Source organism: Micrasema longulum, unplaced genomic scaffold, assembly GCF_059751315.1.
Source record: "Micrasema longulum isolate JH-2025_06_02 unplaced genomic scaffold, ASM5975131v1 h1tg001474l, whole genome shotgun sequence".
In the NCBI taxonomy this organism is placed as follows: Eukaryota; Metazoa; Arthropoda; class Insecta; order Trichoptera; family Brachycentridae; genus Micrasema; species Micrasema longulum.
In genome coordinates this window covers 36,282-62,477 of record NW_028278659.1, presented here as the reverse complement: position 1 = coordinate 62,477, position 26,196 = coordinate 36,282, and the positions used below count along the sequence as shown (strand labels likewise).

The 26,196-nt window shown below is 32.8% G+C and overlaps 1 protein-coding gene across 1 annotated transcript; it reads right to left on the bottom strand.

The window, feature by feature from the left end:
• LOC148275271 (putative G protein-coupled receptor Mth-like 1) lies at positions 1-21,767 on the bottom strand (the record flags this gene model as incomplete). Its single annotated transcript, XM_088235930.1, has 4 exons — positions 1-1,750; positions 3,144-3,315; positions 9,480-9,618; positions 21,583-21,767. Coding segments are annotated over 4 exons (682 nt in total), but the record flags the coding sequence as incomplete, so codon positions are not given.
• Positions 21,768-26,196: the final 4,429 nt, after the last annotated feature.

Below are 26,196 nucleotides of genomic sequence, written 5' to 3'. Positions count from 1 at the left end.
TTGAAAATAACATTTATTTCTTTAAAACACAATTTGGCAAGTTTTAGTTCAATAAACTTTGCACATTGTCATTACCATAACACATTTAGCTACATTAAGGTTAAAACAAAAGAGGAATGACCTAAGAAATGCGGGTTTTATACAATTTGCTGAATTCAAAAGGATGTATTTTTCAAGTATTCTAATGACAAAAGCTTTGAAATAAAACTTTATAATTTAGCAAATAAATATTTTAATACTGAAAAATAAATAAGCTATAGCAGAAAATAAAGCCATCCGCATTTGACATTGAAATAAAGCTTTCCATTTTAGTTTTAAAATATTAAAAATAAACAACGTAAAGTTACTAAAATTAAAAGTTGCCTTTTAAGTCATCGATTCATCAGTGTTGTTTTTTGCCAGAATGAAAAAACACAAATTTAAATAAAAGTAAAAGCCTAAGTATCGTTGTTTACACTTTAAAAATAAACCTAAAAATGACTACAACTTCTATTATCCAAGAAGTCAATTATAATATTCAAATAATCTTGTACCCTTAATTTATCAATGTTTCTGCACATTTCAAAGTGTGCATACTAAAGTTATGTATGTACAACTAATATTAAAGGTAGTTTATTAGTCAAAACGGTCTAAACATCTTATGTACACCACTTATATAATATCATAAATATTCTAACAGATACATATTCGTCCTGTTATTTTGATTATCACACAAAAACTATTTTTGCTTTCATAAGATTTCATCAAAATTACAGGACACAATATAGCCTCATAATATTTGGAGCTGCATTTAAAATATGTCTTTATTGTACTGTTTTCATCATTTTCACAATTTGTTGTTTCAGAAATTGAGGTATCCGAAGCATTTGATTAGTTTTAAAAAATATTAATTCTTCGAGTAATATAATAGTTTTGTCCATATAAAAATACGTACATGTAACATCAATTCAAAAAGACATTTACTGAAACCTCTAGGTAGGTACGTAGATACACACATATCTTTAAATATTAAAAGACAATTACACTTAAACCATTTTTGTGACGAGTATTTTGTCCTATGTCCTAGATAAACACCGACATATATAAATATGTAATTATACATGTATACAATTACTTTTAACCATTATTGGTTTTGTTACCTCTGTAAGGAATGGTCAAGACATTCATTAGAATTTGTTGTCTTTAATTAAGTAGCTAAAATACTTTCCGTCTTCCACATTATAAAGCTCAGAAATGTTATGTTTTATTTACTGGGCAAGATTCATCTCAATTTAGTAATGTATATATTTCATTTTTTTTGAATACCCCTTATTATTTTTCTTACTTACCGAGTAATGACTAAAAAAATTGTAAACCAGACATAATCGTATTGTTTTTTTGTAGTGAAATTATTTTTTTAGCAGAGTCTGTCAATTTCTCGAGTATTTGATCTTAATTCTATAAATGTCATGTAACATAATGATGTGATAATTCTACAATACATATGTATTTAAATAAAAGAAATGATGATGCTTTGGTTGGCTAAGAATAAGTCTTTTAGTTCACCTACGTGATCGATAGGATTTTAACACACAGTTTCCATGGGTATTTTGACGTTAGAATTATTGGTGTTGGCAATTGTGTTGTTGGTAACAGAATCTCCCATGGATGGTAGTCCTTGTGATGAGGAATGCATTGGGGCTCCGGTAGTGTTGGTAACGTTGCTTCGTAATTTCTTGAGGCACCACATCTTTTTCACAGCAGCCCAAACCTGAAAATGAAACATTGTTCAACATTTGAAAAGAAAGCCTTAAGGTGATTCTAAACAAAAATATGAAACTAATTATAAACTAACATTCATAGATGGCCCTTTTATAATTTTTTATTAAAAAATGCCATTTTTACGTTTATTTTCAATGGAAATTTTTCAACACTTGGTTTGCGGAAGCTTTACACTATATTAATTGTAATAAATACCGTAACAATATAATTTCTGTCCTTTTCACAAAATGGTGGACAAAACAAAAAATAACTTTTTTTTAAAAATTCTATCGGATAGAAAGTCGCCAACTGTTACCTACAAGCTAGATTATTCAAATGCTCAGCCCTTCTGGTCTCATTTAATTTGCACTTTGAACGTCAATCACACAGCCTTTCAGGCCTCATCGAAATTTTACTCTTACTACTTGTAATAAACTAAACATGATAGGTATGATCAAATTGAACATTTCAATACTTTTTTGTGGTATCTTTAATTCTGTATGAAGAAAACAGTTCTATGTATGAAATAGAATCAAAATCCTCGACCAGAGTTTCAGACTCAATGGCCACTCTCAAGTGAAAAGTCCGCCTCGTAGTGTGGTGGTTAGTGTGTTCGCCATCCACCCTTAAGATCCCGGATTCGATAACAATGGGAAGTTAACATTCTTCAATTTTATCTACAAAGTAAAATTAAGTTTTCTGTATGAATATGCATACATTTTTTTCTTCTAAACATGTTCAATTATAGTTTTCTGACGAAGATAATGTTCATGCAAATATACTCATTTTTGTACACAAATATTGGTTTTTCTTTATAGACAGTCGAAGATAACTCTGTAAACTTCCCACTGTAACCGGGGCCCTGGGAAGGTCGTTATAAAAACTCTTTCTTCGGAACGCTGCGTTAAAACGAATGATGACTGTATTTATGGATAAGGAGATGTCATATTTTGTCTCTTGAAGGTTGGCTCGTAAATTTCACTCTTTTCTTGGCAATGTATGGCTGTAGGATACATATAATCTCACTTTTTCTCATTAAGTCAAACAGCATTCAGTTAAAACTGCTTTACCGTATTTTTCGTTTTTAACTGCATTATCACAATTCATAATAAACTGTGATTAAAACAAAAATATGTATTTATTTGAGATTATGAAGCCTTTTCAAATATCAAACGTGTAAACAAATATTTTTTTATAAAATTTATATTTGAATCACTTTTTTTTTTTTTATACGGACCGGTTTCAAAGCTATTATACAAGCTTCTTTATCAAGGTTTACTTCTAAGGCCAGTCCATTGCTCCATAACTCGTTTTGTCAGGAAGTTCTTCCTGGGGTTAATCAAAATATATATATTTTTTAAATCTGGTAGCACTTAATTTATTTATTAGAATAATGAATATACCTGAGGTTGACATCCGACGACAATAAATATGAGAACTCCTTGAAGCGCGTTGATAAGATCTGTGATATACCAAACATAGTTAGGTCCTCCGACGGCCCAGGAGATGACGTCAGCCACCCATGTCACACCCATCACTACCACCAGCTTCATGCAGACCCTCCCCAGTGCAGCCCTGGAATAAATTTATTTAATTAATTCAATACTGTTATAATTCTTAATTTTGGCAAACTACGCATTTAAATTTAAGCGACGACTCTGCTCCGGAATATCTGAAAGAACTATGCATTCCAGATGAACTAACTGACAGACGTCTTACGCTTAGATCAGCTCCATCGAAGGTGTTAGTAAAAGTCATACGCAATCAGCACACTAAATTCGGTGAACGCGGTTGCAGTCCCTATGGCATGGAATTCTCTTCTAGCCAAAGCACGAAGCTGTGAGGGTGAAGTGATGTTTCTAAAATACTTAAAACCCACCTCTCTAAATCATTCTAATAAATCCGTGGAAGTTTTATTTAAATTAAAAATTCCAATTTATTATAGAAAATAAAAGACGAGTGATACTTTAATCCACAAATTTGGAATATCCAGTGACCAGTTTCATCGCTTTCGCGACATCTTCGAGCGTGGTATCTTTATTAAGAGTATTTATACAAAACAGAGGTTAAGGATAGAGAATTCAAAATTATAGGAGAGATAAATTTACTCAATTTAATTAAAATAAATTATTTTTGTCTTAAGGATCATTAACAAAGTGTTTCAAGTTGACTAATAAGTTGATATAATGATATTTCTAATGAGTTTAAGTATTGAATATATATTATTTTTAATCGTCCCATCCTTTGTGAGTCTGATTTCTATCAAAAATTTCAAGTCAAATTAAAATAAATATTCATAGAACCGCTTTGTAAAGCGCCCTTGAGGTTTATAAATTTAGAAAATGATGCCATGTAAGTTTTATGAAATCATAAAAAAGGCATATCGTGTTTAAAATCGTAATGAAAAAATATCTCAAATTCATTAAATGTTGAAGTAACATACATAAGGAAGAATGGTGAATGTTACAAGGTGTGTAGAGTGACCTCTCAAACTAGCCAATGACAGGTCATAAGCCCTGTAAATGCCTAGACTTCCGTGTTCCCTTCTCCCTCTCTGTTGCAACAAATTCAGATTTCATAGATTGTTTTTCCAGAAATTTCGGTGTAAAATTCATCATATTATGTTATGTGTTTGAAATTGAATTGTGTTAATAATATTGCTTTTATCAACTCAACTGGAAATCTGTTTCGTTCCTTTGTCTACTGGGATGTCGTAAGAGGAAAAAAGCTTTCCACAAGTGCGTTGTGTGGCATAATATAAAAAAATACTGACAAATCTTCAGTAATTCGGGAAATCGAGCGCTGTCATTGCCGCAATGAAGAAAATGCCCCATTGCTTTCAAGCCAGTTTTTTGTAAAAGTTAGTTTTCTTTGTATCGAGAAAAATCGTCGAACACGAAGTCCGGTCTAAGCTCTTAAAATTCGGGCAAGACCAAAGGATTTATCGGGTAAGATGCCACCTGTAATGGGCTCAAATGTAATGTCAGCCATCTTGTTCTGAATATAATTTACTAACACTTAAGGTGCGGATAAGGGAATGATCTTGATAACAATTTTATGTTTATGATTCTACAATCTTTCAATCGATGTTCATGCGTTGATTCTTCACTGTTTGCTATTTTACAAAAGTTTAAAATGTATTTTGCAATGAAAACGTAAAGGAGATACGAGATATTAAAAAAACATAATCTGTGCGTCGAATTCTAGCGTAACCTACGTTTCGTTCTCATGCTTTCCGTTTTCTTAAACGAGAAGCGCAAATAAATTAATAACCTACGATCACCGATGACATGCAAAATTAGAGCGTATTACTCTTCTTAAGCCCGCAGAGGAAAAAAGTTTAGAGTAAGGTATTGTACGATTTTTTAGACCGTTCGGAACATAATTTTACATTTATATATAAGTGGAAGTGTACCAAGTACTTTTAATTGGTAACATATTATGTAAATATAAGTTATTACATCATTACAATGGAATTTCATTAACAATAGGGAAATATCACATACAAAGAATACCGATAAAAATATGTGAAATGGATTTAAAATAATTAATTGTATTTTCAAAATCAATATGGATATTGTAGAGAAATGTTTTCATACATAAATTTAATAAATAATTTTTTTTAAATACATCACTAGAAAAACGCGATATGTTTGGCCTTGATAGTTGTGACATCAAGATTCGTGACAATGTTCTAAACAAATTTGCATGGTCAGGAACAAATAAACATGAATCGTGACGTATTAGGGGCGTGGGGCTAATGGAATGGCCGTTTTTGCGGGAATCCAAAATTACAAATCAAAAAACATTTTTTTTGCTACTAATAATTAACTTTTTTTTTTACTGGACAGTATTTCATAGACGCTTATTACTTTAAAAATATGAAAAAACGTCATATTTCCCTATTGTCAATGAATAACTTAAATTAAAAGCTAAGTTAACGTTTTAAACGTTTTGACCACGACAGAATGAATGAAATTGACGAATTCGTGTCATTTTTTGGCCATTTGAAGTAAGCCAGATCGTTTGTCGGCTTCCGCTGTCATCTTTAGCAAAAGTATTTAAAGTTGCGTTCACGAGGAAGCCAGCAAAGAATAGCCAGTAAAAAAAACTTTTTTTTATGCGTAGACCAATTGTTTTCTGTTTTGCATTGGTAATCCTCCATTAAGTTTACGAATTTCGACACGTCATGAAAAACGTATAGTCTCAGATTTATCTTGAGATGAAAGCGGAAAATTTCTGAGGAATTCCAAATAATACTAAGTTCGTAATTGCCTTTCGTTTCCCCATAAGTCAACAGTTAAGATCTTTTGTAATCCTAAATATTTGAACAGTAATTATTCTTAGAAATGTCTAATGCCCGCCTATTTAACGACGGGAGTAAGTAAATTATCTATTATTGTTTTGACGATTTCCTTTGTGCAAGAATACCGCTAAATGATCCGACATGCTAGACAGTTAGTAATTAAACTCAATAGAGAATTGTCAGAATTGAATGGTTACTTGAAGATACACGAGACACGAGACAAGTATAGCAACAATCATCAAGCGTGGTCGTCTGCGTGTCTTCGTTACTTTTTGTTTATAAAATACCAAATTAGTACTTAGCGCAGAGTTTGTTTTGGAATGGCATAAGTTGGTGACAATAGTTACCAACCTATCCCATAGAGATATTAAAATTCACGCAATTGTCTTATAGTAATTAAAGTACTGTCGTGAGTCGTAATCATGGTTTACGTATGGTGTACAAAATATACTTAATCTTAAAATTAATTGTAACTGTTAAATGTTAATTGTAAATAATTAACTGATTTTACACTAATTGAATATAATTTAAGTAGTTAGTTACAAAAATATTGTTTTATTTTAATTACTATGAATAACCACCAAGTTAATGCTTCAAATATAAATTTTATACAACAATGTTTTGAGTATGTCCAAATGATTGCAGACTGGCTGGATTTCTTCCCTAGGAAGTCATTCATATTAAAATTTGTTGCAACAGAGAAGGAAAACATGTTTGAGAAGGGAATATGGAAGTCTAGGCATTTACAGGGCTTATAACCTGTCATTGGCATTGTGGAACGGAAGGCCGGTTGACAACTGTCATCAGGCCGGCTTCTCCTGAAGAGTTTTAAGTGGTTTCCTCTCCACATGAGCAAATGCTGAGAAGTACCTGATTGACCAACATTAGAATATCCTTCCTGATTCCAACAGTTTAGCTAAAATAATGCAATACAATGGCAGAAAAATCCCTTTTTTGAAATATAAACCTCGTATATTATAAGCAAGGTAAAAAATAATGCAACTCCCATATAAAATTTTAAAAACCTGTCATTGGCTGGTTTAAGTGGCCACTTTACACACTGTAACATTCACCATTCTGCCTATGTTTGCACATCCACATTTGACCAACTCTTCCGGAGAGTGTCATCGGCAAAAAGTTTGACGGAAGAATATTTTAAACATTTAACAAAATCATTTCAATAAATAATAAAAAGTATTGGCCCGTTATGTATGACATAACAACGAACCATTAAAATTTTGCCTTTTATTTAATTGTGTATTTTATTTAACACTTATTTTAATGAATTTGTAGGGTTAAACAATAAAATTTTCAGTTTCAGCTGAAATCCTTGTAACGGTCGGTCATTAATTTATTAGTTTTCGTAAGAAAACTAATAAATTAATCATTTTAATGTAAATGCTGTAAGCTAAAATTAAACGACATTTTATTTCATTTCTTTATATCTAGAGGTACAAAGCGTATAGAAGTATTATTTGTCTTATGATTTTTTTTAATAGTCGTGCTGGAAGTACTTTATAACTTTTGCCTTCATTGTTTTACATACTAAATATAGTAAATCGCGATTTGGTATCATGATTAGGTAATTATTTTGAAAATTTGACATGATTAATAATATTACTTTTACAAATGTAGCACCTAAACAATCCGGTGTATATCATTCAAAGCGAAACGAAGGGGGCCGGTAATTTCCTCCATTTTAAGGACATCCAAACCCTCTTCAAATAGTTTAATTTCACGGATCATGGATGCTCCTTGATTTATTCCATTGATTCCCGTAATCTGGGAGCTATCCGACCAATTATGACATGGAGGCTCTTTACATACAGACTGCGGACGCTCGCGATCAAAGGAACTCGCAGATAGAAGAGATTATTACGAAAAAGTCGTATTATTTTACTTCAGTCGTTGAAAGATACCACCAAAAAGTACTTATTGCGAATACCTGCGATATTTGACATTTATACTCGTAAATTTTTCATGAGCGGGAAAAAATCTTGTCAGAAAATGGTCAAAATAGACGGTTGTGAAGCTGATTTCTTGAAATTCGAAAAATGTTCGATGAGTATCGTATCGTATGAGTATGTCCTAAGTATTATTGTGAGCTTAAAGCCGTAACAATTTATTTTTTTAAAGTTAAAACTTTTAATTAGAATAAACATGATAGGATGATTGAGCTCGGGTGGGAAGACTACACTTAAGGAGAAATGGAGTCGATGTTAAAAATCACAAATCTACAAAATCGTAGAAATAACGTTGACTCCATATTTACTAAATGGCTTAACTGATGTACCGTCGTGGCATTTAATGTTCCGATCCGCCGGTTGCGAAATAATAATGTGCTGTTCTTTGATCAGCACAGCACAAACTATGGCTTGCATGCACCAATGTCCCGATTGTGTCGCATTGTAAACTCGAGACAAGATCTGGACTTTTTTGGTGTAAATCTTTCTGGATTTAAACAATCACTAAGTAAAGTAATCAGGTGGTAATGCTTTAATTTTCTTTAGTTGGATGTCATTTTAATTGTAACCATATATAATATAAATTAATTAATTTACCATTGTTAAATAGACTTCAAAGTCCGTAAATAAATAAATACATAAGTAAATAATAACAATAACACAGTAAAATTCGGGGTGCTTCTTCTAATTCATTAAATTATTTAACCTTAAAAATCTGTTAAATCTGTAAGTTCCTGATAGTTTCGAATGATTTTATAATTTTGCAGAGACATAAAAATCTTAATTTTACTCTCCTGGGCCCGATTACAATGGGAATTTATCGACTGTCTATCAAGAAAAAACCGATATTTGTGTACGAAAATGAGTATATTTGCATGTACCAATAATTAAACATGTTTAAAAGAAAAAATTGTATGCATATTCTGCTTTTCATACAAAAAACTTAATTTTACTTCGTAGATAAAATTGAACGCTTTCGCGGCCGTAGTAAACCTTTTATCTCGCGTATTTACGTACAAAATACGCGAGATAAAATTGTCTTCTACGGCCGCGAGAGCGGTCCAGAATACCACCGCTGAACCCGTATACAGTGGGAAGTTAACATTTATCTTTAATTTTATATACAGAGCAAATTTTACTGTATGAAAAATATAACATGTAAGTACACATTTTTTTTCTAAACGTAATCAATTACAGATTACCATTGAAGGCATTTTAAATTTTCATAAAAATATACTCAGTTTCGTACATAAATATCGATTTTACTTTATACCGTCTCGATATGTACCAATGAAGATAGCGTTTGTAATCGCGGTCCTGAAACTGAACAAATGACCTTTTTTGCCTCACGTGAAATAAATATGTACAAAGAACTTGAGTTCTGAAGTTGGAGTGAAATCTTTTTACGTTGAGCGTAGAAAAGTGTCAAATAAACACAATCGAAATAATGTCAAATAGGTTTTAATTACCTTTCGGTTGTCGATTTAACATCTTCCCTCTTCCACAGTCCACAAGTCAGTTGCCTGGCAGTTGAAGCGAACAGCACAAGATTCACGAAAAGTAAGAAGCCAATGGGTCCGAAGAAGAATGTCAGGATTTCCATATCACCTGGAAAAAACAAATAATCAGTAAACACTTAAGCAACGCAATCTATAAAATTATTACTCTAGAATTGATTGATTGCGTCTGTCACTTTTACTCGCGCACAGTAATTTGAGCCTTATTATTGTGGTATCAACGATAAACCGGGGTCATTTTCGTGTGTTCAAATTTAGCGAATTGCTTTCCCAGTAATTCAATCCTCGTAAAATAAAACTGTAAACCCCGTAATTTGAAATTGTATGAACGGTTCTCTCTATATTTGTATTATTGTTACAATATTTACCTCTGAATTTATTTATTAAAATGAGTTACAACAGTAAATTTGCTTTTAATTTATTTTTAGATTTTCGATTAAAATTCAGGAAATTTTTTATGAATGTAAATACTTTATTGTTTTATTATTTTTTACATTGCGAAAATAATGTCGTGAAATAAAGTCGGCGACAGCCGACGTTGTCCGCTAGTCAAAAAATGTAATAAATTAAAACAAGGTACCTTAAATCAGTGTTTCTTAATTAAGTATTTTAGTATTGCGAACCTTGTAAGGTGAATAAAAAAATATATAAAATAAGAAGACCCTTTAATATCAAGTAAATTGTTTCTTTAACATTTTTTTTAAAAATTGGAATTTTAACCAAGTCCCGTTATTTTTTTGTATCTTATAATTTATATTGTCAGCCTCGTGGTGTAATGGTCAGCGCGTTAGCCTGCCATGCAAGAGGTCTCGGGTTCGATTCCCGGCATGGTTGATATGAAATATTTATTAAGGGTGTTTTCACACTAGAATATTTCATAGTCCCTGGACCTGAAGCGTAAGACTGATCATCTTACCTTCATGCAACAAAATGATCAAGATACGCATTAGGTGCGGAAAGGGAATGATGATGATAATTTATATTTATGATATTTTTTTTATTATTACTTACCATCATTTAATGAAAAAAACACGTAACAGCCTAAATGCAGGAAATTCCTAGCAAGTCGGGATTAGAAACAAAGAATCTCTGTACGTTTCAACAACAAATTGAAAAAGTAAATAAAATACATTGAAAAATAAAATGTAAAACTTTAAATAAAATATTGCTTTTCTATGAGGGGAGGTGAATCCATGTATATTCGGAGTCTAAGTTCAAGGCATACGAAAGGAATGCCGTAATGTGTTTTGACGCTGCCTGGTTAAGTTTCGATAAAAATTGGTGCCTCGATATTCACGAATGCATTGTATTGGCCAGCCAATTTTTATCTAAACTCAACCGGAGAGCGTCACAAATCACAACACACTACCACCTTTTTCCGTGGGCCTTGAACGTAGATCCTGACTATTGGTAGCTAGAGTGTCATCATGAGAAGTCTGAATCAGCAATAAATTTGAAAATATATATTTAATATAATTTAAAATAAATTAGTTAAGAAATTTCTAGTTGCTTATTTTTTTGTAGAACTATCTGAATATAAATGAAAATACATTACATGACAATGTAAAATAATATAAATTAAGACAGGTCCTGCAACAATGCTGCCCTCAATTCCAAGCAGTAGTCCACCATTTGGCCGATTATAATATTTGGGATTTTCCCCAGCTATTATGTAATACTGGATCATAGTTTAAAACAAGTCTTTTATTAAACTGAGATATTATATAAAAAAATGACACTCCATACAAATCCGAGCTAAAAGCCTCGTCACGTCATATCACGTCGACTTTGCAAGCAAAACACGTAGTACAGTAAAAAGCACGGACCGTTTACATCGGTGTACTGTAAGTTGTATTCAGTATGTCGCTCCCTTCCGCATACGCGTCACCTTTGTTTCTCGTTTCACTATACGCCCGAATAACTGAGCAGGACAGAGACAGGAGATAACTCACGAATTGGTAACATATTAAAAATACGTTTTTTGAGATTAAAAGAGCTATTTTTAAAAGTATTGATTAAGATAAGAACATTAGTTACCGGTGAAAGGTTATACCGTCGCTTATCCAGATCGATTTTTGCAGTATCTTAGCGTACATATGTATGCCTATATAGGCATTTTAGTAATTGCGAAGAAACAATAGTTCAAAAGTAGCCGGGGACTGCTCGCAATAGACTAAAGTCCGTTCTATCAAACATATACCAATTGGCCGCAGATTGAGGGACCCAATTTCGAACGCTCATGCTTACTCTAGTTATGCACCTCAAGCCACTCAAATATTTTTTCCGATGAAAAAATATGATTTATTTTCTCAGCGACCGTCGATGCCGGCTCTAGAACATTATTGGCTTCTACGTTATACCTACATATACACTAAATTTGAATTTATTTTTTAATTTAAGAATGAATTAACCAATAAAAACGCTGTTTTCATATATTCAGATAACCAGTCTCTAAAATTTATTTGATTAAGGAAAGTAGTATGTTCACGTTTGTAAAATATTGGAATCTAAAAGTAAATCAAGAGTAAGCGATGATAATGTTTATGGTAGGATAAAATATACATTTGAAGTCGTTACCAAAAGTGGTAATTCAAAAAATAATATAAAAATGGCCATCTACTCTTTGCTGCCATTAGTTCGTCAGGTACATAAATATGTAATATTTAATGTTAAACGATGTCAGTTTTGCAGAATGTAGATGCCTAGATTCTATATTACCTTCTCTTAAATGTTCTTCATCTCTGTTGTAATATGTTAATATAAACAGCTACCCAGGGAGTTGAATCCAGTCCTTGTCTACAAAAATTTGGACAAACTCAAAATATTGTTGATAAATTAACTGGTCCATGAAGAAGTATAGAAATTGAATAAATAACATTTATTTTCAGGCGTTGCCTAGCATGTAGGTGAAATAATTCGATTAGATGAATCGCACCCGCATAAATAAAGGTTTCAACTCTTTAACTTCACAAACATCAACAGATGAAAGAATTAAAGGAATATAGATGTTCAAATATAGGCAGAATGGTGAATGTTACACAGTGTGTAAAGTGGCCACTTAAACCAGCCATTGACAGGTCATAAGCCCTGTAGATGCCTAGACTTCTATATTACCTTCTCTTAAATGTTCTTCATCTCTGTTGTAATATGTTAATATAAACAGCTCCCCAAGGAGTTGAATCCAGTCCTTGTCTAAAAAAGTTTGGACAATTTCAAAATATTGTTGAATGTATATTTGGTGAGGTTACATTAGATTATATATTTTTATTTATTTATTTAATCCAATATAAAATACAAATACATAGTTTACGAAAATGTTTATACACTAGGTACATTCACTATAATTTTACTATAACTCCACAGGCACGTTCCGGAGTGTCAGGGTATTATTTATTTTATACATAATTGTACATACTTTCACATCAATTGTGTGTAGAAATTCAAAAGAAATGATAAAAAAAATTAAAACACATCTACATCAATAAAACGAAAAAGGATTTTCAAGAAACTAAAATTATTTATTGTGTATGCAGATAATTGGTAGAATTCCATATTTAATTTGGTAATGTATCAAAAATAAAACAAGTTTATTGGATTGTAATTCTACTTTATTTTTTATAAAATATACAAAGGGTATATTGTGACGCGTTTCGTCTTGTTAGGACATTTTCAAACAAACTAACTTAAATCCTTTAATATTCTCAGTATACCCTAATTGAATGTTAATTACTCTACTTATTTTGGCTTCTATAGAAATCCACAAACATAAAATAGCAATTATTTTTAGTATATAAGGAAACTTTGTAAATATTTAAGTTAGTTTGTTTGAAAATGTCCTAACAAGACGAAACGCGTCACAATATAACCCTTTGTATATTTTATAAAAAATAAAGTAGAATTACAATCCAATAAACTTGTTTTATTTTGGATACATTACCAAATTAACTAAAATTATATTCTTATATATGAAACATATTCCTCATTGTTATTATTAATTATTTTTATCAATATTTCAACAGAGACGAGGAAATAATTGGGTAGTGAGGAAATCTGAGCATTCATAGGGCTTTCCCCATCTAAACAGTATTTATAAAATGTATATCTAGTCAAAGAAGGCGTCTTATCAATTATTTGACGCTTCCCCATAGGCGACATCTGTTTGATTAATTATATTTAATAATAAAATATTGGGTATTAACAAACGTTAAAATGTGATATGTAACTAGTAACATAATATGTTTATAAATAATAAATATAATATTTTAACAGGACAGCTATTGTTTCCGTTGATTTATGACGTTGGAATCTAAAGTTTAGATGCGATTTCATTACTAAACAAAATGCTTGTTAATTACTGTTGCGATGGATAGTTTGAATAAGTGAATGGATCATTAGTTAGATACACTAGTTGTTAATTATTATAAAATGGGCTAATTAGTTGTTAAAGATTAAGGAATAGTTCGGTAATTAACTTTCCCCATAGGAAATTACAGTTATACTGAATGAATATGAGGTACCTAAATGAAAGCGGTAAGAAAATACCAGAGTTAGCATCATTCCGAAACCGGGCAAAGATGACAGATGTGAAGTTATATCGACCGATTGTTTTTGTTTCGGCATTCGGCAAAGTATTGCAAAAATTATCAATCGGATAAACTAGTATTTTTAACGAAAAACTAAGTTAAGTATAAGCTATTTCGATTTATACCATAAAGATCAATAGAAGATGCTCTCAACGTTTCAGTCGAGATGATAAAAACAGCACTTGATGTACGAGGAGCTTTTGATTAACGTTTATTGGCGATTTTTGATTCGTCAATTTAGCGTTAATAAGAGCCCGGCAACTGGTATTTAGTAAGCCAAACATATGAATTTACCGTGTTAGAAATTTGGTGACAAAGTTTTAAGAAATGGCCGTGTTCATTTGGCCTCCACGAGCCTATGATTTGACGCCATTGGATTATTTCTAATTGGGCTTCGTTAAGTCCATGATTTATGGAAACAAACCGACAACTTCTTAAGCATTAGAAGCCAAAATAACAAGCATCATTTCGGAAAGAACGCCGGATTTGTTGAAAAAAGTGGCCAAAAATTGGGCCGACAGATGCGCTAAGTAACTGCCACGCGCTGAGGACAAAATTGTAGAATATCATTTAAAAATATGAATCCTCTCTTCATAGTAAAGTGTTAATTTTTTTTAAATATATTTATTTTTCTTAATCTTTGCTTTTCATTTTTGGATAAAATTGTAAGATTAAATATGTCCATGTATTTATAATTTTCTCAAACTGAACGGTTTGGGTAGGTAGGAAGAAATTGCCTAAAGGCAATATGCCCGCCATTATATGTATATTTATTGTATATGTATATAAAGTGTCAAATAAATAAATGTTTACTTCTATGATCGCGAAAGATCGCAATAAAAACACTAATTTGAAGAAAATAAACCTTCTTTTATTTAGAATTAAAGTTGTAAGCATAGAATTAAGAAGAGTCTAGAAACCGCACACGAGCATCAAACAGAAGGCGACTAAACTACTCATAAATGAGTCATTTTACGTTTTGACCCATTAGTTTTTTTGTAGACGTCGCTCAGTACGCAACTCCTAATTTGAATTCAGCCATGCCGTGTTGTGTCCTTTTAAATTGTAGAAATACTGCTAGGATCTTAAAGAAACATGATGGGATCACATTTCATGTGTAATTAGCAAATTAATGTGCAAGTAGCAAATATATTACTTAAAAATTAAATTATTTTTCCATCTGGCAGATTGTCGAAGAAATCAAAATAGACATTTCGTTAGTGTTGCCAGGGTAGTAAATTTTTTTACCCGACTTTGCTCATCTAATGAGAGAACTAATGAAAATTAGACCTCAGATTAAAGAACTCTGTGGTGGACATTTTACCGACATTATCTTTAAAATATCAAATATCATTTAACATGATATAAAAATATCCGTTTTATGTAAAATAAATGTTATTTTATGTTCAAAGTTCATTAATTCCATTACTCTTATTAAATGACCCTTTACTTATCTATTCTGTTGTATCAATCAATATTTCTATGTGCACAATACAATTTTAGAGAAATTAACAAATTGCTTTTCTTTACCTTACATTTGTGTTATGGTTATATTTTTTCCCATTGTGCAACATTACGCGGCGACATCACGAATGCGCGCGGCGAAAGTGGGGCATAATGGGGGGATTATTGGACACAGTCCGATGTATTCAAATATGATCTTACGCTTCTTCTGGACTATTCTTAATTCTATGGTTGTAACTCTCAAAAAGACAGCCGATAAAACAAATAAGATATTTAAGCAAATATATTTCAGAAATAAACACCTCTTGTAAAACAATTAATTAATGTAAATAAAGATAGCGAATCAAGACGTATACATAAGTGATATCAGTAATTCCAACCTTAATTTATTATCTTGCAAAAAGCTAGAGGCAATTGGTCCAATCTGCATTAAGTTGACAACATTGTCGTGAAAATCTCAGTGGGTGTACACTGTACATTGTAAATTCTCTAATCAAAAGTGATGTAGTTTTTTCACTACAACATAAGTATCATTTAAACAAGTCAAACTGTTCGCTGAAAGTAATAAAAATGAGAAGCGATTAATTGAAGAGTTCGCAAGAAGAAATGATGCTGTTATATATTGATCCTTATTTGTAACACGCAACTGCCGCGCTAGAAAATGGGAGTCTAACGAGTTAGTATATTTGGGAATGTAAAAATAAAATATTGTTTTTAACTGTACATATTAGATCTTAAGTGAGTAGACGGCGACTGAGATTGATAAATATTGTTGATAATAAAAATGAGGTATGAAAGCGCTTACTGGTGAAGAACAAGTTTCCAGACATAGTTTGATGTAAGTTATTGCCATAATTTTTTAACTGGAAAGTAATGAAATTTATAAGAAATGTGAACACTCAAACACGCCTGCTATTTAGAATGGGGAATGCTGCACAGTGCGCAATAATGTAATCAAAATGCGTAAGCAAAAAAATATATCTGTTCAATTAAATTATTTATTAGAAAATAAAATTCAAGAAGTAAATATTACAAAAAGAAAAAAATACACGAAAGAGACTCTTGTCAAAGTAGTAGGAAAATCCTGCTCCGGAAAACCCCTTCGGATACATGGAACTGATCAACATCCAGAGCGATGTTGTTCAGCATAGCGGTAGTCCTTCCAACAGGCATAATCGTCGGCAGGTTGATCCTGTATTTCGGATTATGAAACAATCTACGCTGACGCTGTCTTAGGTAATTATCAGGAACATACAAATCAATGTTCATCATAATTCTATTATTATCGACCATACCGCGCAACAATCGATAAAAATGGGTAGTCTAATGAACATTCCTTCTAGTCTCTAAGCTGTTGTAGCCAAGCATACCCTGGAGAAACTCGTTCGGGTTGAGCCAAGGATAGTACCCGCACTCTCTCATGTAGAGATATCTCAGAAATTTATTTTTTATTTTCTCTATCATAAGAGAGTACTTCAGTTCTTGTGGCCCCCAAATCATCGAGCCACTCTCGAATCTACTTCGCACCAAGGAGCTGTAAAGAGTTCTCAGTACGCTGGTATTTTCGGAAACCCTGGCAGTACGAACGAATCTTTTCCTTTATGTGATCATGAAATGTCAGGATGCTCACAAATCAAATGCCCAGATCCTTAACATTTCATTTTTCATTCGTATCAGATTCTGTTAATTCATTTTGAGGCGAGGTTTTTTGGCCCTAGTGAAAGATGTGACCGAACACTTGAAACATTAAACCTGAGTTTGTTTTGCTCTCCCCATTCACATATATTATACATATCCGCTTGGAGACGGCGAAAATCATCCAAAGTTGTCATCTTTAAGAAAACTTTTAAGTTATTCGCAAATAATCGAAAAATCTGTTAATGCCTTGACTTCATATTTCCACAGAAGCTTCTACGTCTCTGTTAAGAAGTTTGTCAATCGATAGATTCTTAATAACAGTGACCTTTTTTGTGTACGCGTTCTCTCTAATGGTTTTCAGAAAAACCGAAAATACTGTAAGAAAAACCAAGTTTGTTAAAAAAATGTACTGAATATTTGAATTTCGAATTTAAATACCTAATTGTAAGGGCCAATTTTTTTTCGTATGTTGGTACATATGTTTATAATTAATTTGTCAATTTCCGGCCATTTTGAATGGGTAGTTTTTTTTGACGAACAAACTAGGAAGGCCCCGATTGATGTGAATGTCGAATTATTCCAGAGCGAAAATGACGGAGGCTCGCTCGCACCTCGGGGCTTGATCGCGACTATTTGTCGAAAAAAACAGATCGCATTGATGCTCAAGCCACCGAATTCATCGGACTTGGCCCCCTGTAACGTTTTCCGGTTCCCAAAGATGAATAGGACTATGAAAGGATGACGTTTAGCGACCATATAGAAGGTAAAGAACGAGTCACTGGTGGAACTAAAGGCCATACCAAAAAGCGCGTTCCAGAAATGTTTTCAGGATTGGGAAAAACGCTTATATCCGATGGTTATTACTTTGTAGAGGACAATACTGAGTAACAAAGTTTTTTTTTATATATACATAAATTCCGTGTGTTTTTTTTTGTAAAACTAAGCGAAAATTAAGTACTGTTTGTAAATTTATAGGTATGAGGTACTAATTCTTTTTTTTATCTGTTATTACCAAACATTATGCTCTATTGACGATCGTCACATGTCGTCGACGCGTATCCAGTGTATCCACCAGATATGCTCGACATTTGACGATTGTCACGTGTCGCCGACAAATAATATCGAGTGCATAGGCACCTTTACCGTGATCCCTTTATAGGACACATGTTTTGTGTTGACTCTCATCAAATCCTTCTTCAGCCAATTGCCGACAGTTAAGTCACTGCTCATCTGTAATATTTGCAAATGTAGTATAAAAGTTTGACTTGGCATTGCGGTATCGCCCAAAAGCTCAAAAGCCTTTATTTACGTCTTGCAAATCTTTTTTATTTTGTTGATCTACCAGTGTACGTTATTACGATACTCTTGTAACTTGTAACATAAGACTTAATAATAATAATAAGAAAATAAATCCAAAGGTGTCGCAATTAAAAACTATTATTTAAATCTTTTTAATAGTAATAGTTATTAATGTAATTTATATAGATGGTGTAAAGTACTGTGTTTTATGTTTCTTAAATAATGTTTTCTTACTATTTCGGATGTATTAACTATGTATGATATTATGTATTGTCACAAAAATGTTTTCATTATATTAACAAATTACAACAGGGATGAAGTAAAATAAATAACAAATAAATGACAATAACCAATTAAATTGTAATAAAATAACGCACCTCAAACCAGAAGATCTATACGTTATTCTAGTTGCTAAGTGACCGTGTGTGGCCCTTTATGAGATATTTGCGAGTGACAATTTTTTTATATTGGCAACAGCATATAAGTATAAACTAGTCAGATATTTATTTTTGTTTTGACCACAACAGTTGTCAGAAATAAATGTTATATCTATGACGGCTCTTATTTAATAACACGGTTTTCTCAGTAATTAAATAGTTTATTTATCATTAATACATCAACTTGACCCTCGTGGAAGCTAAAACTCTAGCGGATACATCTCATTGGGCGCATACACTCTCTCAAGGCTCTACCCTCGTGGAAGCCCGTTATATACTGTGCCCAAGCTCGTTTTGGAACGTACTCACATTGCTCTACCCTCGTGGGAGTTTCAAATACACTGTATCCAAACTCACTTTGGATCACACACACACACATTGCTCTATTTATTTAATTTTTTGTACATAATGTTACTTGTATTAACAAATTACAACAGGGATGGAGAATACCTTAAATAAGGGCATAAAGAAGTCTAGGCATTTACAGGGCCTATGACCTGTCATTGGCTGGTTTAAGTGGCCACCTTACACACTGTGCAACATTCACCATCTTGCCCATGTTTGAACATCCATATTTCTTCAATTCTTCCATTTGTTGATTTTGGTTAAATTAAAGAGCTGAAACCTTTATTGTTGTGAAGAGATTCATCCGACTGAATTAGTTCACATACTAAGCAACGCCTGAATTTTTTTTTCAATTTTTAAATTTCTTCGTGGACCAGTTGGTTTCATTACAATATTTGATTTCACTCCCTCGGGAGTTATTAAGATTAACAAATTACAACAGGGATGGAGAATACCTTAAATAAGGGAATATGGAAGTCTAGGCATTTACAGGGCCTATGACCTGTCATTGGCTGGTTTAAGTGGCCACCTTACACACTGTGCAACACGGTGAGTTTTTTAAATAACTCCTGGGAATATAATATAGATTATATGTTTTATTAAATTTAAAAAATTAAAAAATATTTCAATTCTGGTGGTACATGTATGTACCATTTTATTCTATGGGTCCTATAGAGTATTAAAATTTCAGTCAATGGACTGTAAAATATTTTTAAAAAATACACTTTTTAAACATAAGTTTAAGGGATGGAACCGGGTCCTCAAGCATCGCAGAAAAACCTGTTAACTAGTAAACCACGAGTCATGAGCTATATTTAGTGATGGTCTGACAGTCCTGTGTGTGAAATATGTGAGCCAGACGATATTTAGTAATTTGATATCATTTGACACTTTCATAAATCGCCGAGCCATCTGGTATTAGGTCGTTTATCCGCTCCGTATATTCAATTACGTTTAGTTTCCCAAACAAAATAATAAAATTGTAATAATAGATTCTCTGAACGTAGTTTGAGTTTACCAGAACAATGCGAGGATCCCACGCTACTTTTATGAAATCCGACCCGCTTTGGGAATTCAAACTACAATGAATGCAAATTATTTCTGACAACACATACGGGAGAAAGTAATAATATTACAGAAGTAATGAGTTTTTTAAAACTTTTTTCTCCACTTTCAGTCAAACCCAATAAAAATTGCATCTATCGTATATTCACGGAGACTGGACCGCTGTGCACGAGCAAACCACGAGCCCACTGCGTGATATCGCATGATTGACCCATTTTACACCACGGCATGATAAAATACAATACGATATTTATCGTTTTACAATTATTTAATGCCTGGCAAACGCAATAACCAGTACACCATGAGACCGACTATCTCCAGTCGATTTTCTTTTGCTGGATTTTTACCAATAATATTTTGCTAAAATATTAAAAAATCAAAACTTTAAAAATAATATTTAATAATGATTTTGATAAAATTATCATTAAAATCTCTTTTATTAAGTTTTACTATATTATTTGAATCAGGTTGTGGTCCCGTGGCTAGTGTTGCGGACTCACGGATCAAAAGTCCGAGGCTCGAACCCCACTCTACCCCAACTTGATTTCCATTTTCTAATAGTCAGTTATTTACAACTTGTTGAAAATGGTCACCAAAATTGATATATTTGAGTAAATTATAAGAACGATAATATTCTTTTTTTAAATAAAATAATATATTAACTGAGGTGTTTTTATTGATTTTTTAAATTAAAGTCATTAACTATGGAGTTTAACAAAAAAAAAACAAAAATACAAATATTATAAATTTAAATAGGTTAATTTAATTTCACTATAATTTTTATTTGTATTTTATCGTGCCATGCGCTATCACGCAGTGGGTTCGTGGTTTGCACGTGCACAGCGGTCCAGTTTCCGTGAATAGATTACAACAGATTTTATTGGGTTGAGTTTTTCTTAGTGTTGATTTTAAATTTGTCTCCAAATGTTTTTTTAAGCAGTCAGGTAAGTAGTCCATAGCGTAGTATTTTTGACTGTCCTGCATGTGGCTTTTTTAATGCGATAGTGTTGTTGTTGTTGTTGTCTGGTGTTGTATTTGTGCGTGTCAGATTTTTGTGACTGTTACGTGATAGTCTTGTATGCTTCCCAACGCAATTTTGTGTACAATTTTTAGCGTCTAAATTTTCGTCAAGTATTTTATGTCAAATTAGCGTGTTTTTTCGTACAGTTCAGTCGTTGGGGTCAAGTAAAGAAAGTCGTACATCAATTTTATGTTTATTCTTACCGTAAAACCAGCAGTTTCTAACACCGAACCTCGGGCGTAGGAAGGGTCTCAGGGGATCCGGGGGCAGCCTGTCCAAGATGGCAGCAGTAACGGCGATGGTGAAGGGTATTCCCCACGCGAACACCTCGTAGATCCTCAGTCTGCATACTTCCTGGCGTCTCTCCAAGCTGGTGGGACGGAAGTCACTGGAAAAACGAGAGAGAAACCGTTAATTAAAAGGTCATTTATAAAGGGCGCGTGGGACGTTTACCTCGGCAAAAATGCCCCGCTGGGAAGGTCTGATAAAACATTACAAAGGCGTTCGCGAGAAATTAAGGAGTAATAGCAATATATACAGAGTGTTCTTTAAACCCTGTCACATCCGAAACCACGATGATCACTATAAGCAAGAAGACACATTGGCACATTAAAATAAATTTTTAGAACGAAAATATTTTAAAAACAAATGATTGCTAACTTCTGCAGGAGAGAAACGAGGAGATGGGAGGGGGGAGTCTGACACACCGTTAACCACGTGGCCGCGCCCCCTCGCTTCTCCCCTGCAGAAGTAAGCAACCATTTGTTCTTTTTAATATTTTATTTTTACAAATTTTCTTCGTTCTAAATATTTTTTCAAATATGCCAATATGTCTTCTTGCCGATACTGATCATCGTGTTTTCGGGTGTGACAAGGTTTAAAGAACACCCTGTATTTAAAAAAAACAGTGTTACAAATTTATATATATATATATATATAATATAGAAATAATTGGCGTGCGTGCATGAGAATATGTATGAATGTAGAATAAGCGAGGTCTGTATGCAAAGACAGAGTGATACGGCGTTCTATCCTCGCTGCCTACCCCTACAGAGAAACGGCATGATGGTTTGTTGTTATTGTCGTTGAATATGAAAATAAAACAGTAATTATTAATGTTAATATATTCTTTTTATCTGCGTTTGACTACCACAATAATACTGACAAAACCTGTTTTTTTTACTATATTGTTTTCAAGATGATGTAGATACGCGATCAACAACAACAACAACAAACTATCACGCCGTTTCCCCGTAAGGGTAGGCAGAGAGGATAGAACGCCACAACACTCTGTATTTGCACACAGATCTCGCTTCCTCTACATTCATATATATTCTCATGCACGCACGCCGATTATTTCGACTTTTAACATGTCCATCTTTAAGTATTTGTTGGATTTGGTCATGCCATGTCTTTCTCCGTCTTCCTCTATTTCTGCGTTTTCATCGTTCCTAGATAGGCACCTAAAGAGAAAGCATTTATAAAAACATATAACAAACAACGAAACTGGAAGCAATGTACTAATGCAGTGCCCTATGGACGATTTGGTGACGATAAAGGAATAATGATGATGATGAATAAGTTTTGTGAGTAAAAAACATGTAAACTTTAATATATACATACATAGGATATTTACAGTTTTTTTTTTTAATGTTCTTGGCCAAAGAACACGTAAAATGTATGAAGTACAATATATTTCATTTATTGAATTTTAAAGCATATTTACCAAATTTAAAAAAAATGTATTCCTCGGTGCGGGATTTCTTAAAGAGGCATACATTATAACTTAAAAATGTATATTTTTGACAAAGAAACATTCAATACGTAAAACATATTATATAAGTAGTGCGTGTGTGCATTTCTGTGTGATTTACTCAATGAGGAAGTTCAGTGGTTTATAAAAAAAAAAAAATTGTTAATAGACTGTTAAACTAAGTCAATTTAAAAAAAAAAAAATTATATCGTATTATCGGCGCTACGATTTTTCAAAGTTTTGTATTTCTGAAATAACTCCGCGTGTAACGTCAGAGGTTCATTTCCGCTTATTCTCATTCAGTTCTTCCCATTGGTCCAGAAGCGACAAGCATACCGGAAATCTTCCAAATCTCTCAGATCATAGGTCGATTCACATGAACCAGTGACGTCATTTAAAGTAGTGCGTTTTTATAAAAATATTTTTTATTATTTTTTCTGTACATTTTCAAGAAACTTTGCCGTAAAATTTAATGCTGTAATTTTTACCCCGCGTAAGAAAACATTTTTTGTATCCAATTTTCCGTAGGGCTGAAGTTCCTCATTATTAGTAGATACTTAACTATTAACACATTAAAAAAATCATGAATGGCTAGTTAAGTTATATTTCCTAACCTGAGTATATATGGCATTATTATCTGTCAAAGTGCTAAAGCGTTTCCTGCGCAAATCCCACTGGTCGTTTTTTCTGTAAAACATCTTTCGAAGCTTCAATAAATACCATTTCAAATAATTATACGGTACACTTGAATACGTGGCTAAAATACACGATTATCAATCCCCCAGAGAAATCACCTTAATCGTATTAAGGTACTCTCTAATGAATACAGAGTGAAAATTATGGTCTAATCTTTTAAAATCTTACCTAATCACACGACCAGTTTCGTATTACGACATTTGTTCCCAAGGCCAGCGATGTGGCCTCATGTCCGGGATACGATTTCTTTTCTCGGTTAAGTTGAAAGTGTAAATAAAACGAAATGAGAGAAAATAATATCCGTTTATGCTCCACGTCACCCATATAAATATCGTGGGTAACTGGCTACTTAATAGTTGCGTGGATAATACTCGATTCAACCGAATATCGAGTTTTCTAGAACAAACAACCTTTATAAGGTACCGCCAACAGATTTAAACTAACGGCAGTCTGTCTGTCTTTCTTACTTTGGTATATTTTAAATATTATTTTATTTTATTTTATTTTATTTGGGATTTTTACAGCTATTACATAAGCAAAATAATTAGAAAAATCTTAACAATACTAAAGCCAATTAAAAATATCCACTGTAAATATAATGATACATAATATATAAGTAAAGAAGTTTAGTAATTGTATTTGTGTGACGTTTGTATTCATGTGTATGTGAATGTGTGTATGCGTGAATGAATGAGGGAGAGGATACATGTGCGTGTGGGAATGAATGAGGGAGAGGGTGCGTGTGTATGGGTGCGTAAGAATGAAAATAATATATTTGCTTGAAACTTGTAAATTGTATTAAAAATGGTACAATAAAGAGCTTAGTAAAAAGTTAGAAACCTTTTTGTTAAAATTCAAATGACGAAATGATATAATTTTTTTTTTTTTTAAGTATGTTAAATTTCAAAACCGTATTCTGAAAAAAAAAGCATTTTATTTTTTAAATTTAACTGATACACATCGAATGAATAATGTGCGACGAGTCCTATACAATACAGTAGGTAACCACAAAATGCAGTAAATACGAAATAATGACAACAATAAAATAAGGTTTGACAATACGCGAACGTTGATTCAAAACGAACACACAAATGCATATTATATGCACCTACAACATAAATTATATTATATTATTCCATATCAGCTCCCTAGTTGGAGCATATGGTGTCCGCAAAGATCCTCCAAGCACCTCTGTCGGCTGCCGCTCCTCTTAAGTCAGGTTCGCGTCCCGTAGTTCTGACATGAACTGCCAACGAACAGTCAGCAGTGGACGTCCAGGACGTCGAGAACCTGATGCCTTGTAAAGTAGGCAAGCGTGATTAAGTCTCTCGGGAGGAATGCGCAGCACATGGCCAAGCCAACCGTATCGCCTCCGCTTGATGACAGTTGTCACCGGAGTTTGCTGCGGTAATTGGTATTTTTTTACATTTTAGTTATTATTATATTATATTTGTATAATTTATAAAGCGCCATTTTTGTGAAAATCATCTATGGGCGCTGTAAAATAAATAAATATCTCAGCACGTCTTCAAGCTACAGAGTGCATGGATGATTGGGATTCTAGTTTCTTATATAGAAGTAAGTTTCTTCCATCTACAACAAATCAAATCCGTACGGAGAAATACTCCTATAGACGCAACTAAACCTCTTGTGAATGCTTATGTCATTTCGCATCTAGATTACTGTACTGGAATATACGCAAATCTCCGAAAATACCAAACTGATAAACTTAAATCTGTTTTCAATGCAGCAGCAAGGCTTATTACGGGAGCAAAATAAATATTCTCACAACATCTTTGAGATTTGCACTGGTTAAAAAGCCCAGAGAGAATAAAATACAAGCTTTGCTGGACAGTATTCAAATCCCTTCATGAAATTGCTCCAAAATACCTATCGGACCTTTGTATTAGGGAAAATACAAGTCAAAGAAAATCTACTCTTAGGTCAGCATTTGATTCAGGCAGAGGAAAACTTATCGAAATCCGGCGCCTCCCCAAACTTCTTTAGTTGATCATTTTAATCAGAAAATATGGTATGTCACTTTAGCTTAGTTAGAATGTAAGTTTGAGTATACAATTGTAAAGCGCCCTTGAGGTATTTTTTCACAAAAATAGCGCTATATAAATCAGCCAAATATTATTATTATAATGATATTATTTCGATTTCAATTGTGAAACTATTTTTGCCCAAAGACACTCGAGCTTTATAGGACCACGGTCCCACAAAAAGTTACCTCGAAAGATTGCTAACTCTCCCACAAATAAATTCGCAGTTGGATTAAAAGAGTGGCTTCTGAGAGTAGAAAAAAGTACAAAGAATTTAATGCTGCCTTCAAATTTTTTTTATTAATTTATTTTTGAAATCTATG